Consider the following 14,382-nt stretch of genomic DNA (forward strand, 5'->3'; position numbering starts at 1 on the left):
TTGATTTTCTTTTTCTTTTGTTTGACATCATTTATATATGATGAATATGACAATCATATACTTTAGTAGTTTTTATTGTCGATAGCCATAAGATTGAAATTTCTTATTTTTTTCTCAAGAATTTGATGTTTTTAACAAATTTCTTATCTTTTCTGCTGATGTAATTGAAAACAAAATCTCTCTCTCTCTCTTCACTTGAATTGAATTTAATTCTCATTTTTATTCATTATTTTTTTCTTACACAGGCAAAAAAAAATTTACATTTCATGATAAATAATTAATACAATGTAATAATAATAGAATCACAGAGAAACAAAAATATATAATTCATTCTTGTACCATTGGATGTTATCAAGTCCAAGAGATCCCAAAAAGAAAAATTAATCCTAAACTTTTTTTTGTTTTGTTTTCAAAGATCACTACGATGTATATTGAATAAAGGAAATGATATATGCGGATGATGATGAGGAGGAGGTGGTGGTACACTACTACTACTTGAAGATGTATTATTATCTACATTCGATGATGATGATGATGTTGAGCTACGAAAACTAGTTAATGTCGATGTTGTTGATGAAGCTGATGCCATCATTGATGATGATGATGATGATGGTACATGAGGATTATGTGTCGCAGATTGACCATGTACAACACCCATTGTCGTATGATGTGAATGATTTGATCGTTGCGATGGATGTGATTGTGATTGAACGCTATGTTGTCCAAATGTTACATTCGATGATGATGATGATGATGATGGATCAATTTGATGTGTATGATGTGGATGATGATGGTGATGATGATGTACCATCGATGGTGGCGGTGGATATGGAAATGGTCCAAATGAAGGATGAGGATGATGATGTGATTGATGTGTATGATGTGAATGATTATCGACAGCAGCTGTTGATGGCGGTGGTGGTGGAACAAGATGATGGTAATTTCGATGATGATTCATCATAGTTGCTGTTGCATTAGATGTCGTATCATTAATAGCAGCTATTGCTACCGCTGTAGATGATGATGTTGATGGTCGTCGATTGGTTATAATTGATGGTGACATTGGTGTAACATTTGTTGCATTCGAAAAATTCGAATGAGGACCGGTTGAAGCTGACGGTGGTGGTGGCGGATAGAAATGAGACTGATAATTTGATGAATTTGAATGGCTCGATGGTTGATAATAATTTTTCGATGTTTGATGTGTTGATTCAACTAAACTACCAGTGACACTGCTGGAACCGATATTTGAAGAAGAAAAAGTTAATGCTTCAACACTTACCACCGATGATGATGATGTCAAAGATTTGGTTATAGAACTTGATGATGACGAACTACCAGGTAAAAATTTCGGTAAATTATTTGATATCGATGATGATGATAAACGTGAATTGAATTTACTACCACCACCACCGTTCACCAAACCAACCGAACTGGATGACGATGGATCTGCTGTTGGAATTGAACTTGGTATATATGATGGATAAGCAGAAGAGTTTACAATAGAAGCAGCGGGTGATGGAGGAAGAGGTGCTAATGAAGAACTTGTTGAAGGAGATGTTATATCGGGAAATATATTGGAAAGATTAAAATTTGGTATATGATTGCTACAACTTAATGATCCAGACGTAGATGATGTGACTGGATAATAAAGCGATGTATTCGAATTCGATTGTGATTGTTGTAATTGATTCGATGAATGTTGTGACGGTTGATGTTGTTGTTGATGCTGTGATTGTGATTGATTTAATTGCTGCGAAGATGATTGATGCGATACAGTAGCCGTAGAATATGATGATGATGTAGCCGAACTACGAGGATAAGATGATGGCAATGATGTACTATTTGTTGTTGTCGTTGAACCACTATTAGAATGATGATGATGAGGACGAAACAATATTGGATAACAACTGCTTATCAATTCTTGTGATGCTGAATTCGATGATTCTTCTTGGGTTGATTCAGAATTGATTAAGCATTGTTGCTGTTGCTGCTGTTGATCACTATTCGATTGATGTGATGATGAGGAAACGAAAAAATTCGGATAACGAATATTCGAATTATGATTATATGATGATGATGATGATGATGACGATTGTTCAGCTGTGACATTATTCGAATTATATGAATTCACTGGTTGTTGATGATTCAAATTATGATTATTCGATGTTGTTGTTGATGATGATAATGATGATGTTGTCGATATTATATCCGGTATTAGAAAATAATTTTCATTTGAATTTCGTTTATTTGGTGACGAAGTCGAAGCGACATCTGTCGTTATTGTTTTCGAAGTTTTTGATGTATTTATTGATGAAGACGACGACGAAGACGATGATGATGATGATGAAACAAGTGTTTTTGAAGTTCCATTCGATCTTGAGTGTGAAATGTTTTTCGTTGTACTAGGTGTTTGGGATTTTTTATTATTATTTCGTTGATTAGTAGCCGTAGATAGATTTGATGATTTACTGTTATTCGATCTAGATGTTGATCGTGTCACGGAATTATTATTTGACTGACCAATTTCCTGTAGAATACAATTTGAACCAACAATATGATCATTTGATTGTGTAAATGTTGATGGCTGAAAATCAATTAGATTATTGAATTGTGAATTTTGATTCGATGTCATTGTGGAAGATGGACATTGATAAGTATTATATGCACTGGATGTAGATGGTGAATTTGTTGATGAAACGAATGTGGACATTTCGAATGAATTTGATGATTTACCATGATTTGTTGTTGTCTGTAGTTGTGATTGTGATACATTATCAACAGTTGTTGTTTGAATATCAGCTGAATGATATAAGGAATGGTAATCGAATTCAAATTGATGGTTGCCAGAATGATAACCGGATGTTGATGATGATAAAATTGCACGTTTTTGTTGCTGTTGTTGTTGTCCATCTTGTTCGGAAGATTTCGTTCCAAAACGGAATAAACTACCAGAATGTTCAGCATTCTTGTCAGCATGTCCATTGTTTGATGAAATTTTCGGATCAGTTTGCATTAATAGATTTGCTGTGTAATAGGATGAGGAAGTAGAATTGGTTTTATTTGTCACCGTTTCAGCCAAATTAACATTTTCAGAAAAACGTTGTGGCTGCTGTTGCTTAGAATTGTCATTATTATTTTCACTTTGTGGATTCTGAAGATCTAAAGTTTCTTGATCTTCATCGTTTTGTTGTTCAAGAGAATTGGAATTATTCTTCGTAACTGATTCATCAATGATATTTGATGAATCAGTTATATCAGAATTTTTATGAACCAATGTTGAAGGATTTAAATTTTTAGCTTCGATTTGTTCATTAGTTTGGGCATTATCAAGCTTAGAATCTGCACCATCATTTTGAATGGATTCTTTAACACAGGAATCAGTGTCATTAACATTCATTTGTTCCATTATGATCACATCATTTTCGTTTTCATTGTGGATGCCATTTTCGTCGGAGGAAAGCTGTTTGAATGGCGCTTCTACAATAATTGTGGTCAACTTTTTCTTCGTTTTGGATCTGGTCGATGATGTCGTTTTGGACGCGCTACCTTTAACGTTGTTGCTGGTGGCAGTGGGCTTCTTTTTCGATTTCTTTGTGGCCGTTACTTTAGATTTGGATTGTATCATTGCACTAGTAGTTTGATCTTTATTTTTCGATGAATTTTTCACAACTTTTAATGATTTTGAAGATTTGTTGCTTAATGAATTGCTATTTACATTATGGGTTTTCTGATTCTTTTCAACGTTTGTATTATTATTGTCCAACGACCTGCTACGTTTTGAAGATCGTTTGGTTTCCGATATATTTTCATGATTTATCGGTTGATGTAAATGTGCAGTTCTATTTGTTAGATTGGCAATTGCTGGAGTTATATTACAGATAGGAACGGCTTGTAATCCACCGGATGGACCACCAGAGCTGACCAAAACAAATTGTTGTTGCTGTTGTGTAGTGGCCGTTGTTGATGAAGAATTTGATCTATTCAATCCGGATAGGTTGAATGTAGTGGATATTAATGATGATGCGGATGAAAGATTCGCAGCCGTCAATATGATGTTCGAATGTTGATTACGGCTTTCAATGTTACGATTAATTGTCTTAGAATTTTTCGTTCTATTTACAGTTTGATTATTTTGGCCATTCTCCTCTTCATCGTCATCATCATCATCATCATCGGAAATAATATCTTCATTATGAATATGTTTAGATGATGTGGTCATATATTTCGATGAATATTTCAATGGTCTTTTTTTCCATGTTTCTGGTATTGTTGGATCTATCAGTAGTTTATCCGGAGAAATACCAGCTGATTTAAGAAGATTCTGATAACTAATAATCATTAGTTCAAAATTATCAATACGTTCACGTAATTGTTGAATTTCTTGAACTAGAAAATTGGTGAAAAAAAGAAAAAACAAAAAATTCAATGTCAATGTCAATTCACAACAAAGATCTGAAAAAGACATACCCAAAACCGAATTCGGATTGGCAAACATAAGTGCATCATTTTTATTCTTTAAATCAATAATATACGAATGAATTCGTTCCAATTTTTCTCGTTTACTTTTATTCATAAATTCATGTTTAAATGGTAAACAATTGACAATTTCATCGATTAGACCGAAAATTCGCTGTTTACGTGTACGTTCGATACCATTATGAATAATTTTCTTTAGATTAGCTGCGGATGTTTTATCCAATACCATCGTTACGATATATCATTTGAAGATAAATTCTTCGATCGGAAAAAATGAAAAAAAGAAATAAAAACTACTTGGTAAAAACCAACAATCAATCAAAACAAAATTAAAAAAAAATATTGTTTACAATTGTCAACAAAAATTTGGCTAAAAGATGGCGCCATTGCCGAATTCCTCAAAAAAATTGTACCGAAATGTTTAGTTTTCATTTCGAATATATTAAATTAAAGATTAAAGATTAAAATTATGTGTTATTTGATTGTGGAATCCCAAACCGGTCTTAATCAATATTGTTAATCAATTTAAGTCAACAACGACAATACAAAAATCCGTCCTTGATGATGATGTGTTCACCCAATTTGGCTTCTCATTCTATTCTCTTATATTCTTGTCATCATACTAAACATTTAAAAAATAAATTTTTGAAATATTTTTACAAAATCTAGTGCAATGTTGAAATTATTTGCGTTTGCAACACAATTAAAAAAATAATCAATAAATATACGCACAAAAGACTGGTTAGTTTTAATAACAAGCTCACAATCAAGGTATGTAGAATATGAAACTATTGTTATATTGTTATATTAATCAATTAGTGCCATTGTTGCTTATCATTTTCATATGTCAACAATATTTTAAAAAATCCTATATGTGATGCATAGAAAAACTTGGTTTTGTTTTGTTAAGTAAAAAAAAAATCCATCAATTTTCATATCATCAACAATATTGAATACATAGCCGATAAAGAAAAAATGTCATTGATAGTCAGAATTATTTCAGTGATCAAATGGGGAAGAAATTCAAAGTCCAAAAATAACTAAATGAATATATACGTCAAAGAAAAAGCTTGTCGATCTTGTTCTTATCTTTATATCATTATTTGGAAAAGGAAAAATTTATAAATCCTGTTTTTTATTTTCTTTTTACATAACTTCTTAGCTTCAGCCATCGTTGTTATCGACGAGGGGTTCAAAATGATAAGAGAAGTGTTGAATAAAAATGGACTCGAATTGAATGTAAGTGTGCTCATTATCAATGATGATTTGGATGCTGCTGTTCAGGCAGTCCAAACGTGTTTTATTTCATTTTTTTCGAAACCAGATTTCATCATTGAAGAAAAAATTTTTTCTTTATTATTTTTTCCCACATAATTTATACGTATCGATAAATCTTTGTTGATATGTGCAATGTTTATTTTATTTCGATTTTTTTGTTTTGTATAAATACGAAACATTTTTTGGGAAAATTTTCCAATTCGTCATCCAACCAAATACAAACAAACTATGTTAAAAAACTTAAAAACGAAAATTGAATTTACATTATGAAACTTGCATTGATTGGTCAATCGTTGTTTGCCAGTTCCTGTTATCAATTAATCAAGGAAAATGGCCATACAATTGTTGCTGTATTCACAATACCGGATCAAAATGGTCGTGAAGATCCGGTAGCAATAGCGGCTAATGTTGATAATGTTCCTGTTTTTAAATTTCCTCGTTGGCGTCTTAAAGGCAAAATATTACCAAATGTATTTGAACAATATAAAGCTGTTGGTGCTGATCTTAATGTTTTAGCTTATTGTTCACAATTTATTCCAATGGAAGTAATTCTTTATCCAAAACATCAGTCAATCTGTTATCATCCATCATTATTACCTAAACATCGTGGTGCATCATCCATCAATTGGACTCTGATCAATGGTGATCATAAAGGTATTTTGTTCATGCGTGTGTTTTGTGCATTATTAATTCATAAATGAAAAAAAATTCTATTATCATTATATAAAGGAGGTTTTTCCATTTTCTGGTGTGATGATGGTCTTGATACTGGACCAATTTTATTACAAAAAAGTGTTGATATTGATCCAAATGAAACTGTCGATTCATTGTATTTGCGTTTCCTGTTTCCCGAAGGTGTTCGTAGTATGCTCGAAGCTGTTGATCTTATTGAACAAGGACGTGCACCATGTCTGATTCAACCGGAAGAAGGAGCTAGCTATGATCCTATGTTGAATAAAAAAGAACTATATGAACTTAAGCTGGATGAATTGTCTGGACAACAAGTGCATAATTTTGTCCGTGGTTGTGATACAGTTCCAGGTGCTTGGATACGTATTGATGGACAGATGATTAAATTATATGGTTCAAAACGATGGCGTCGACCGATACCGACCAAAGTTCAAGAAATCACCATTGATAGTGAGTGGATTTTATTTAGATAATGATAAGTTCAATCTCATTTCTATGTTTTTGCTATTTTAGATTGTCAATCAAAAGCTTTACTTCATAAAGATGGAATGATTTTACAAGGAAAAGATGGCCAAATGATAATTGTATCGAAACTGGGATTGGAAAATGGAAAAATGATACCGGCAGCTAAATTTGGACAACAAGATGAATCATCCAGTCTTGGTGAATTGTCTGAAATAGAAAAAGAATTGGTCGAACAAATTCGAACCATTTGGAAATCTATATTGAACACTGATATTGATGATTCAAGTAATTTTTTCAAACTTGGTGCTGGATCTATGGATGTAACACGTTTGGTTGAATCCGTTATTGAATTGGATCAATGTGAACAGCTATGCTTAGCCAATGAACATGTTTATATGAATTCCGGTTTTGATGAATTCTATTCAATGGTCATTATTAAATTACGTCATGGTGGCCAGGATGATGATCGACCTAAAGTAGAATATAAGCCTATTGAAATGGTTGTCAATAAACGAAAACTACGCTTTCCAAATCAATTATTCATTCAGAATGAATTTGTTGATTCATCAAACCCTGAAAAAACATTTAAAACAATAAATCCAACTGATGAAACAGTAATCTGTCAAGTTCAAAATTCTACACGCGAAGATGTTGATCGAGCAGTGATGGCCGCTCAGGAAGCATTCGATTATGGTGAATGGTCACAGATGAATGCTCGTGATCGTGGTAAATTGCTATATCGATTAGCCGATCTAATGGAACAACATAAAGAAGAATTAGCCACATTAGAATCAATTGATTCTGGCGCAGTGTATACATTGGCCATTAAAACTCATGTAGGCATGTCTATTGATACATTTCGTTATTTTGCTGGTTGGTGTGATAAAATACAAGGCGAAACTATTCCCATCAATAATGCACGACCAAATCGTAATCTAACTTTCACGCGAAAAGAACCGATTGGTGTCTGTGGTATAATCACACCATGGAATTATCCATTGATGATGGTCTCATGGAAAATGGCCGCTTGTTTAGCTGCTGGTAATACGGTTGTATTGAAACCGGCCCAAGTATCACCGTTGACTGCACTGAAATTGGCCGAACTTTCCGTACAGGCTGGATTTCCACCTGGTGTAATCAACATTCTACCTGGTTCAGGTTCTGTCACAGGCCAGGCTTTAATCGATCATCCATTGATTAGAAAATTGGGTTTTACCGGTTCCACACCTATCGGTAAACTTATCATGAAATCATGTGCTGAATCAAATTTAAAAAAATGTTCATTGGAATTGGGTGGTAAATCTCCTTTAATTATATTCCGTGATTGTGATATGGATCGCGCTGTCAGGCATTCAATGTCGGCTGTTTTTTTCAACAAAGGTATGGGAAACGATGAATTTTCTCTATTTGATTGATTGATCGATTTGTTTTATAGGCGAAAATTGCATTGCTGCTGGACGATTATTCGTTGAACGGTCCATTCATGATGTATTTGTGCAAAGAGTAGTGGAAGAGGTTAAAAAGATGAAAATTGGAGATCCATTGGATCGATCGACTGATCATGGCCCACAAAATCATCGTGCTCATCTGGAAAAATTGATCGAATATGCCGAAACCGGAGTGAAAGAAGGTGCCAAATTGATCTATGGTGGCCGACAAGCACCAAGGCCTGGCCTATTTTTTGAACCTACCATATTCACCAATGTTCAGGATGACATGTACATTGCTAAAGAGGAATCATTCGGTCCAATCATGATCATATCGATGTTTGATGATGTTCAAAATCAAGAAGATATCGAAGAGGTTATACAACGAGCTAATAATACCGAATTTGGTCTTGCATCTGGTGTGTTCACCAAAGATTTATCCAAAGCTATGTTAGTCAGTGAAAAAATCTGTGCCGGTACTTGTTTTGTAAATTGTTATAACAAAACTGATGTGGCTGCACCATTTGGTGGTTTTAAACAATCTGGATTCGGCAAAGATCTTGGCCGTGAAGCATTGAATGAATATCTTAAGACAAAAACTGTTACTATTGAATATTGAACTATTAGAATACATTTTAATTCATAAACTTGTTTATAATAATTGAAAAAACAATCAATCAATCAATTAATTGCAAGCTGGAACATTGTTCAGGTAATTATCGCAAATGTATTTGACCAAATCTACATTAACATCTACAGTACGGCTTTCGACCGTAGTCCATGGAACATAATTATGTCGAGGCGTTTTACGGGCCATCACTTTGATCAATTCAAAGCCTTTTTGGCCGGTAGCGCATGAATGAAGTTGGTCATAATTCAAATTCAATTGTTGAGCGCATCTTTTTGCACTATATTGAGGATTACTGTAATAAGATGATCTGAACATACATTCAACCAATTTGAATCCCGTATCAAAACCATTCATGTCCAATGAACAAGCTTGGAAAGCATTACCATAACACTCTAAAGCTCCATGTTGACATTGTGGTCCATTCGAATAGATATGAGCATTACCGAATGGAACAAGATCAATGTCTACATATTCACCTAATTGTTGTCGAAGAGGCACAATAGCATTAATGAAATGAGTACGGCAACCGGAGCAAATTGTTTCATAGTATACGCCCACGCTTACACGCTATAAAGTGATTTAAAAACAATGAACGAAAAAAAAATTATTATTATTATTATTATTAATCGAATCAAAGAAATATTGATGATTACATTGCATTCGATGGTCGAAGCAGCGAATAGAACTGCTAAAACGAAAAATGTGGATTTCATTTTTGTTGTTGTTGTTCTTGAGTTACTTATGTGTATGTTGAATTGAATGTATCGATCGATTTGATATCTAATTCGTCATTTGTTCTGCCATTTTTATATGGATTTTTTAAAAATAATTTTAAGTATTTTGTGCTCATAAAAATCACAAGATATGCCCATAATAATTTCGAAATAGCTATTGATAGTTATTAAATAGATTGTTGCCAATGAAAAATTTATTGATTCTACATTCTGATTTTGATGTTGATTATGATGATGATGACCTCAATTAATTAATTAAAAAAAATTGATAAATCATTTATTGACGATTAATTGATAAATTTTATCAATTAATAGCCAAGTTTATCCGGACACGGAATTCAGTTCTTTATTTAAATCCGGTTTCAATCATACCATCATTGATCTTGGATTTATATTGGTTTTATTGATGATAAAAAAAATTATTGGTTTTTTTTATTTTTAGAAAATGTTTTTTTTTATTTATTTATTTTATCGATTTATCTATTTATTAATGAAAAATGATTAATTTTGAAAACATTATTATAATTTTTGATTAATAAATATTTTTTTGGCAAGCTGGAACATTTTCATCGGCCAAAAAATTCTCACAAATGTATTCGATTAGATTGGCATGAAAATCAACGTATTTGCCTTCAACAGTTGTCCATGGAACATATTCACGATCAGGTACGGAATCCGTTTTCGAACGCATTTCCAATGCTAATTCCCAGCCACGATCACCACTAGCACAGCTATGAATTTTCTGGAAATCCATCTGAAGAGATTGAGCACACTAAAAAACAAAATAAAAATAAAATCAATAATTGAATAATAATAATATTAATAGATGATGACATACTTCTTTAGCCGAAACGGCCGGATTAGCAAAATGAGGTGATTCAAACATGCAAATAGTATATTCATAAAGTTTTTCAAAACCGTATATATCTAATGCACATGCTTGGCATGCATTACCATAGCATTCACTATCACCATGTTGACAATAGATACGATGTACTTGTGGATACATTCGTGCATTACCATATGGAACTAATTCTAGATCCATATAATCACCGATAGCTTTACGAGCCGGTACAACAACACCAAGAAAATGTTTACGACATGCCGTACAAATTGTTTCGTAATAAACGGATACTTTTACTTTCTACATCGATATGGATGAATGAAAATGAAAGAATTTTTGGCAAGAATTTCAAAAAAAAAAAACTTACTTTGGATTCAATCAATTGTGTTGAAAATGTCAACGACAACAAAAGACAAAAAGCAGAAAAAAGAAACAATTTCATCATGAAAATTGGATTTTATCAAATAGTTGGAAAAATAATATCATCCAATCTAATCAATAATTAAGCTCCAAACACCAAACTGAGTCTTTTAAATCAATAATGCACGATTGATCGATAAAAAATAGATTGATTTTTATCATTAAATTTTAATTGTTGATTAATTAATTAGAATAAAATCAAAGTGGTTAAGACATAAAATGACAGAAAAGATATATAGTTGAAAAACAAAAAAGTCACAATCATATACTGATATTATAAATCGATGGATTCAAGGTGATTTTTGATGAACACCCGGACAAACGTTATGATGATAATTATAATGCTACCAGGAATTAGAACAATGTTGTTGTTCTCAAATTAAGTGATCAATTATTATCGATGATGATAAATGATTTCATTTTTTCAAGTATGTTATTCCTAGAAAATGATTGGCAATTTTGGCCGCTTCACGTAATCCAGATAATAATGCTCCGTGTACAGTGGACGGATAATTACGTATAGTATGTTCCCCAGCAAAAAATAGCCGTGGTATTAATGGATCGGCTGCATTATTACTTGGATGTAGTACCGGTTCGGCAAGATAATCAAAATCATCACCGGTAGCACCACGAGCTACATATGAATATGATCCTTGTGACCATGGATCCGATTTCCAACGTGTTACAAAATAACTTTTCAATATAGGTAATTGGCCAAACATTTCTATTAGAATGGATAGACATTTCGATTTAATTTGTTCATCATTCATTTGTTCTAGATCATCGGCTGCTTCGCCAGCAATGAATGCAACCAATACTGGCTGTTGTCGTTGTACAGATGTGAATAGGAATAGTTCACCACGATTTTTTGTCGTTGTCGAAACATTTCCAAATAAATGTGTATTCAGATCCCAGAAAATCTTTTCGAAAACAAGGACAACTTTGTTAAGGTTACCAAAACCTAAACGATTGATAGCTTGACATTTATAATCAGGTAATGGTGGTTTGAATTGAACCCAATTCAATGAATTTGTTTCAGTTCTTTGTGTCGTATTGACTGCATTTTTTAATACACCCAATGGTAATGTACAAAGGACAGCATCGACTGTATAGCTGCTGGTAGATAGTAGTGATTTTTTATTCTGATTCTTATCCAATTTTTCAACATTTACCACTTGAATTTCAGCACCAGTCGGCGTTAACGTGATCGATTGAACCATTTGATTTAATTTGATCTCAAAATCGGCACCATCATTAGCCAGTGATAAAGCTACTTGATTTTGACCATCTTTAGCATACATTTGTGGTCCAGCAAAGGCATAATCATCATCCATATCCCAATGTTGTAATGATAGATTATTCAATGAGGTACCAGTAGCAAATTCAAGATTTGCAAAATGCCAATCAAGAATCCGACGGTCAACAGCCGATAGATATTCGATTGGTGTAGTTTTCGTTTTTGATTCCAGATCTTTCAAACGTTTCTCAAGATGGTCACATTTTTGTTTCGTTGCTTTATACAATTCGATGGCACGATTTAAATCATAACGGTTTACACGAAATGCATATTCCTGTTTAGGATTACGGGCAATTTTACTTTGTAAAGCTTCACGATGTTTATCATATAATTCTTCTATAGTCATTTCTAATTCTTTCAATGTATCTAAACTTTTCGATAGAATATCCTGACAAAAGTAGATATCATTCAAATGTTTTAGATGTTCTTGACGAACTTGACGTTCATGTAGTTCAATTATGATGGCTAAACCATCACCTAACGATAATGGACGATCTAAACCATCAGCACCGGTAGTTAAATTTTTCTCTTTAACCATATCGGATGTACTTTCCAGAATCGTATTAAATACATTCTCAAGAACCTCATCTTTTGATTTATCCACAATAGAATTTTTAAGATATAATGGACATTTCTGGTTGATTGGACGCATTTCTAGATTGATTTGTTTGGCCAACACTCGGATCGGATTGCCCAATAAACCGGTTATGACAAACGCGCCGACATCTGCTTTTTGATCATATGTCCATATACGACCACCAAGACGATTACGAGCTTCGAATACGATCACATCAAAACCGAAATATTTCAATTGACGTGCAGCAATTAATCCGGCTATACCTGCACCAATTATACCGATTTTTTTCGGTTTAGCCAACACCATCGGTTTGGATATTTGAAATACACCGAAATTAATATAACCATAACGTTCGAGAAAATGAAAAATTCGTGATATAAAAACCGGATCAGTATTAAATGGTTGTTCAAGACGTTGATAAACAATTTCCAGTAATAATTGTTGCTATTTTTTTGACAAAAAAAAAAATGAATAAGAGATATGATTCTCAAACCAAATTTTTCTCTCACCTTTGGATTAATAAGCCAAAATTTTAAAATACTATTACGAATATGAAGAAAAAGTGGAATTAAACTGGTATTCTCGACAACATCATGAAATGCTTTCATTTCTTCAGCCGACATTTTATCTGCCCATAATCGTGATTGAAATGCTGCACCTTCAAGTGTAGATAATTCGGCATCATGATCAATGAATTGATCTACATCATCATCAATTGATTGTTGCGGTGGTTGCTGTTGTTGCACAATTGACAAATTAAATTGTTGTTGATCTGGCTGATGTTGTTGTGATAATGTTAAAGAATCGCCCGTTACAGCTGTGGTTGCCGTTACTGGAGCCATCATCATTATAGCACGAATTGGTAAATGATGTGAAGATGATGACACTTGTGAATTGAATTTATCTTCACTCGTTGCAATTAGAATTTGTGGTTGTTGATTATGACCAACATTGGTTGATACTTGTTGCAGTATTTGATATGACGGCGATGTCGTTAATGATGATGATGATGATAATGAAGATGCGGCAATAGCCGATGGTGGTGATGAATTACTATTCATATTAACAATCATCAATAAAGAAAAAAAATTTGATTTCGATTACAAAATTGATAAATTAAATTTAAATTATAAAAGAATATTTTAAAATAAATTATCTGATTGGAATCCGGTATTTATAAGTTTTTTATTTTTGGCAAAGCATTTTATCAAAAGTAAGAAGAAATGAAATTAGATTATTCAATTCGAATGACAATGAAAGAAATCCTAGTAGAAAACTAAAAGCAGAATAAAATCAATAGAAAATGGTCGAAATATAATTACCGAAATTGGAGAAAATTGCTGTTTATTTTTTGGACACTGACACTGATCCTGGAACATTTGCACTGCACTGGATTGTGTGAGACTGAATTTAATGAATGAATGAATGGAGAGAGAGAAAGAGAAAACAGTGAGTGGTATAAATAAATATAACACTGTATAAATAACAAAAAACATCATGTAATGGAATTATTGACCGGTAGATGACGCCAATTAAATGA

The 14,382-nt window shown here is 32.9% G+C and overlaps 5 protein-coding genes across 7 annotated transcripts; 1 reads left to right on the forward strand and 4 right to left on the reverse strand.

The window, feature by feature from the left end:
• Nucleotides 1-200: 200 nt before the first annotated feature.
• On the reverse strand, nt 201-4,835 carry LOC124500455 (uncharacterized). Its single transcript, XM_047064528.2, has 2 exons — nt 4,471-4,835; nt 201-4,389 (listed from the first exon to the last, which is right to left on the reverse strand). The coding sequence occupies exons 1-2, from the start codon at nt 4,706-4,708 to the stop codon at nt 410-412; spliced, it is 4,218 nt and encodes a 1,405-aa protein (XP_046920484.1). The 5' UTR covers nt 4,709-4,835; the 3' UTR covers nt 201-409.
• An 895-nt stretch (nt 4,836-5,730) lies between these two features.
• LOC124500458 (cytosolic 10-formyltetrahydrofolate dehydrogenase) lies at nt 5,731-9,443 on the forward strand. Its single transcript, XM_047064531.2, has 4 exons — nt 5,731-6,411; nt 6,487-6,897; nt 6,961-8,292; nt 8,348-9,443. Exons 1-4 carry the CDS (start codon nt 6,024-6,026, stop codon nt 8,956-8,958), a joined length of 2,742 nt encoding a protein of 913 aa, XP_046920487.2. The 5' UTR covers nt 5,731-6,023; the 3' UTR covers nt 8,959-9,443.
• On the reverse strand, nt 8,955-9,757 carry LOC124500462 (gamma-interferon-inducible lysosomal thiol reductase). Its single transcript, XM_047064536.2, has 2 exons — nt 9,624-9,757; nt 8,955-9,537 (listed from the first exon to the last, which is right to left on the reverse strand). Exons 1-2 carry the CDS (start codon nt 9,681-9,683, stop codon nt 9,025-9,027), a joined length of 573 nt encoding a protein of 190 aa, XP_046920492.1. The 5' UTR covers nt 9,684-9,757; the 3' UTR covers nt 8,955-9,024.
• Nucleotides 9,758-10,130: 373 nt separating this feature from the next.
• LOC124500461 (gamma-interferon-inducible lysosomal thiol reductase) lies at nt 10,131-11,104 on the reverse strand. The gene is made up of 3 exons (XM_047064535.2): nt 10,916-11,104; nt 10,543-10,848; nt 10,131-10,476 (listed from the first exon to the last, which is right to left on the reverse strand). Exons 1-3 carry the CDS (start codon nt 10,991-10,993, stop codon nt 10,237-10,239), a joined length of 624 nt encoding a protein of 207 aa, XP_046920491.1. The 5' UTR covers nt 10,994-11,104; the 3' UTR covers nt 10,131-10,236.
• Nucleotides 11,105-11,116: 12 nt separating this feature from the next.
• LOC124500459 (lysine-specific histone demethylase Su(var)3-3) lies at nt 11,117-14,276 on the reverse strand. Of its 3 annotated transcripts, none has more exons than XM_047064532.2 (3): nt 14,165-14,276; nt 13,352-13,895; nt 11,117-13,286 (listed from the first exon to the last, which is right to left on the reverse strand). In XM_047064532.2, the coding sequence occupies exons 2-3, from the start codon at nt 13,688-13,690 to the stop codon at nt 11,385-11,387; spliced, it is 2,241 nt and encodes a 746-aa protein (XP_046920488.2). In that variant the 5' UTR covers nt 13,691-13,895; nt 14,165-14,276; the 3' UTR covers nt 11,117-11,384. The 3 variants fall into 3 exon arrangements, with proteins under 3 accessions (XP_046920488.2, XP_075586150.1, XP_075586151.1); XM_075730035.1 differs by having other exon boundaries at nt 13,352-14,118; nt 14,165-14,269; XM_075730036.1 differs by having other exon boundaries at nt 13,352-13,998; nt 14,165-14,233.
• Nucleotides 14,277-14,382: the final 106 nt, after the last annotated feature.

Source organism: Dermatophagoides farinae, chromosome 4 (genome assembly GCF_024713945.1).
Source record: "Dermatophagoides farinae isolate YC_2012a chromosome 4, ASM2471394v1, whole genome shotgun sequence".
NCBI classification, from domain to species: domain Eukaryota; kingdom Metazoa; phylum Arthropoda; class Arachnida; order Sarcoptiformes; family Pyroglyphidae; genus Dermatophagoides; species Dermatophagoides farinae.